The sequence below is a fragment of the Sinocyclocheilus rhinocerous genome, unplaced genomic scaffold (assembly GCF_001515625.1).
Source record: "Sinocyclocheilus rhinocerous isolate Xijiao unplaced genomic scaffold, SAMN03320098_v1.1 scaffold5941, whole genome shotgun sequence".
Taxonomy (NCBI): Eukaryota; Metazoa; Chordata; class Actinopteri; order Cypriniformes; family Cyprinidae; genus Sinocyclocheilus; species Sinocyclocheilus rhinocerous.
In genome coordinates, this window is record NW_015627187.1 from 87,179 (window position 1) to 91,804 (window position 4,626).

At 39.6% G+C, this 4,626-nt stretch overlaps 1 protein-coding gene across 1 annotated transcript in view; it reads left to right on the forward strand.

Annotated features, from left to right (window-relative positions):
* Window positions 1-4,375, forward strand: part of LOC107720858 (gamma-aminobutyric acid receptor subunit pi-like) — a 43,411-nt gene extending 39,036 nt beyond the window's left edge. Inside the window, exons 8-9 of the mRNA XM_016528693.1 lie at window positions 2,053-2,246; window positions 3,543-4,375. Of these exons, the coding sequence (XP_016384179.1) occupies window positions 2,053-2,246; window positions 3,543-3,902 (554 nt within the window). The 3' untranslated portion in view covers window positions 3,903-4,375. The remainder of the gene's footprint in view (window positions 1-2,052; window positions 2,247-3,542) is intronic.
* Window positions 4,376-4,626: the final 251 nt, after the last annotated feature.

Genomic DNA, 4,626 nt, shown 5'->3' on the forward strand with positions numbered 1-4,626 from the left:
ATAGTAACCACCCAGAACATCCTAGCAACCAACACCTTGGCAACCATATAGTAACTATCCCAAACATCCTAGCAGCCAACACCTTGGTAACCATATAGTAACTATCCATAACATCCTAGCAGCCAACACCTTGGCAACCATATAGTAACCAACTAGATCATCCTATCAACCAACACTTTGGCAACCATATAGTAACCATCCAGAACATCTTAGCAACCAACACCTTGGCAACCACATAGTAACCACCCAGAACATCCTAGCAACCAACACCTTGGCGACCATATAGTAACTGTCCATAACATCCTAGCAACCAACACCTTGACAACCATATTGTAACCACCCTGAACATCCAAGTAACCAACACCTTGGTAACCATATAGTAACTATCCATAACATCCTAGCAGCCAACACCTTGGCAACCATATAGTAACTATCCATAACATCCTAGCAGCCAACACCTTGGCAACCATATAGTAACTATCCATAACATCCTAGCAGCCAACACCTTGGTAACCATATAGTAACTATCCATAACATTCTAGCAGCCAACACCTTGGGATCCATATAGTAACCACCCAGAACATCCTAGCAACCAACACCTTGGTAACCATATAGTAACCACCCAGAACATCCTAGCAACAAACACCTTGGCAATCACATAGCAATAACCTAGAACATCCTAGCAACCAACACCTTGGCAACCATATAGTAACTATCCATAACATCTTAGCAGTCAACACCTTGGCAACCATATAGTAACCAACTAGATCATCCTATCAACCAACACTTTGGCAACCATATAGTAACCATCCAGAACATCTTAGCAACCAACACCTTGGCAACCACATAGTAACCAACCAGAACATCCTAACAACCAACACCTTGGCAACCACATAGTAACCACCTAGAACATCCTAGCAACCAACACCTTGTTAACCATAAAGTAACTATCCATAACATCCTAGTAACAAACACCTTGGCAACCACATAGTAACCAACACCTTGATAATCACTTAGTAATCACCTAGAACATCCTAGCAACCAACACCTTGGCAACCATATAGTAACTATCCATAACATCCTAGCAACCAACACCTTGGTAACCACATAGTAACCTCCCAGATCATCCTAGCAACCAACACCTCGGCAACCACATAGTAACCAACACTTTGGCAATCACATAGTAACCACCTACAACATCCTAGCAACCAACACCTTGGCAACCATATAGTAACCATCTAGAACATCTTAGCAACCACAATCTTGGCAACCACATAGTAACCACCCAGAACATCCTAGCAACCAACACTTTCACAGCCATATAGTAACCACCCAGAACATCCTAGCAACCACATAGAAACCACCCAGAACATCATATCAACCACATAGTAACAATCCATAACATTTTAGAAACTACACAGAAACCTCCAAAAACACCACCACAACTACATGGCAACCACCAAAAACACCTTAGGAACCACATAGAAACCACCCATTACATCATAGCAACCACATAGCAAGAACACATTCAAAACTACATAGCAACCACCAAGAACATCCTAGCAACTACATAGCATCCACCAAGAACACCTTGGCAACTACATAGTAACCATTCATAACTTCCAAGCAACAACCCAGAACACCTTATCAACCACCCATAAACATCCTAACAACCACATAGGAACCAACAAAAACACATTAGCAATCGTATACATGGTAAACATTTTTTTTTTTTTTAAAGTTGTAAATGAAACAAAGATTATTGGAGTCGGCTTTAAAAGAAAATACTATTTCAGGCTTTCTACTTCAAAATTTCTAGTTCATCAAATTCAATGTTCTACTTGTCAGTTATTTGTAAAAATTTAGTAACAATTTCAGAGTGAAAATTGTTTCATAGTAAATCTACACCATTTTTTTCAGTGTAGTAACTAACTACACAGAACATCCTAACAACCAATATAATAACTGCAGAAGCTGATTTCCTTGTGACAGTTTAGAGCTGGGCAAATGAGTGTTTCAGCTGAGCGTGTGTGTTATTGGTACATGTTAAAGGCGTTACGACCGTCCTGACAATGACCACGCTGATGATGGGCGCGCGGACGTCTCTGCCCAATGCCAACTGCTTCATCAAGGCCATCGATGTGTACCTGGGCATCTGCTTCAGCTTCATCTTTGGAGCGCTGATAGAGTACGCCATGGCCCACTTCTGCACGCTACAGCATCCAGACTACAACAACGCACTCATGGTAAGACAGGATCATCATCATCATCATAGTGTTCATCATCGTCTGTGCTGTTTTCTAAGGTAAGCATCATTATTATTGCCCATACTGTACTTTGAGTCTTAAAGGGATAGTTCACCCAAAAATGAAAATTTACTCACCCTCAGGCCATGCAAGATGTAGGTGACGTTTTTTATAGTAGAACAGTAAAAAAGATGTTTAGCTGAAACCGTGGTTGGTGATTCATAAAATGCAACTCACCAGCTGCCCGTCTTTGAGAATAAAAAAAGCATATCAAGGAACGCAAAATTAATCCCAGTGTCTCCTGACGATATATTGAGGCTTTATGAAGCGAAACAATTGGTCTGTGCAAGAAACTGAACATTATTTACAACATTATTACCTGTAATCCAGAGCCTCAGGCAAATGGGAAAATATGATTATTTTCTGCGAACTTTTGAACAGTTTGTTTCAATGAACTGGTTCATTTCACTAGTTTGTTTATGTAATTATGCAATGATGTAACGTATACTCAATTATATTATTAAAGCACCAAATAATGATGTGAAATGTGGATGTTTTACTTGTCTAAAGCATATAAAGTAAATAAACTTGTCTTCATCAGCTCATCTTTTAACATAAACAAAGAGAAATTTCAAAAACTTTAATTTCGCCCCTTCATTCGAGTGCTGGGTTCACGCATGTGCATATCAGCGGCTCATCAGTCTTTAGTCTGAGTCGAAACTGTTTCCTCAGTTCAGTGACTGTTGGAGGAACTGGAGCGCTGAATGATTCATTCATCACAGGATCAGATACACTGCTATTTCGGCTCATTTCCAGTTGGAGTGACTGTCAGGCTTCTGAAAGTGAGTTTTAATTGAGTAACTTGAGCCGTGAACTGTTTCAGACGGTTCAGTCGGATTTGATGAACTGGTTCAAGTAGGTCACAAAAAAAAAAAAAACCATGGCTATTAATTTTGTGTTAATTCTATTCTCAAAGATGGACAGCCACTAACTTGCATTTACTGAATCACCAAGGACCACGGTTTCAGCTAAAAATCTTCTTTACTGTTCTGCTGAAGAAAAAAAGTCACCTACATCTTGGATGGCCTGAGGGAGAGTAAATTAACAGCAAATTTTCATTAAAGTCCCTTTAGAAACATTCATAATTTCTTAATAAAATGTAAATTATAGTCATTATTGTTATTGTCATCATCATTGTAATCGTTTATTGTTCATCTCAACATACTTATAGTCTTATTAAATTTCATGTTAAATTTCATTGCTCATTTTCTCTTGTCTCCGTGTTTTCTCTGTCAGTACGGTCATCACATGCACGAGTGCGAGGAGGAGATGAACGGTATCCTCACCACCATCGCCAGAGATTCTTCACGGCTAAAGCGGTGCAAAGACGCTCCGGCACCCGCGCCCACCGCCGCCGGAGAGCCTGGCCTCACACCCTCCAGCCCGACCGCCAGTGAACCCAAGACCGCCGAGGTCCCGTCGGAGCTCTTTAGCCGCTGTGCCAAAAACATCTCCGTCCTGAGGAAGATCCTGAGATCCATCAACTGCTGTCATGTGGAAAACCCACATTATATAGACAACTACTCGCGGTTAACCTTCCCACTGTCGTTCATCATCGTTAATCTGCTCTACTGGACCTACTACCTGTACTTTTAACCAGGGCATCATGTTGAATCATTTCTGTGTGTTAGTAAGTACTATAGTGTGTGCGCGTGTGTCTGAAAGACCAGTAGAGACTCAACAGAGAAGGAGAATAATTAGGGTTGCACCGATACTACATTTCTCAGCAGATACCAATAGCCGAATATTCAGAATGATGTTTGCCGTTACGATAGCTGATTATTCAGAATGAAATTTGCTGATACCGGTAATAGATAATTCAGAATGATATCTCTCAGTACTGATTATTCAGAATGATATCTGCAGATACCGATAGCCGATTATTGAGAATGAGATCTGCTGATACTAATATCCAATTATATAGAATGATGTCTGCCGATACCAATAGTCAATTATTCAGAATGATATCTGCCAATACCGATTATTCAGAATGATTTCTGCCGATACCGATTATTCAGAATGAGATCTGCTGATACTAATATCTGATTATATAGAATGATATCTGCCGATACCAATAGCCGATTATTCAGAATGATATCTGCCAATACCGATAAAAATACTGATAGGCAATTATTCAGAATGATATCTGCTGATACTAATATCCGATTATATAGAATATATAATATATATAGAATATATATATGTCGATAACAATAGCCGATTATTCAGAATGATATCTGCCAATACCGATACAAATACTGATAGCCAATTATTCAGAATGATATCTACCGATACTGATAGGCGATTATTCAGAATGATA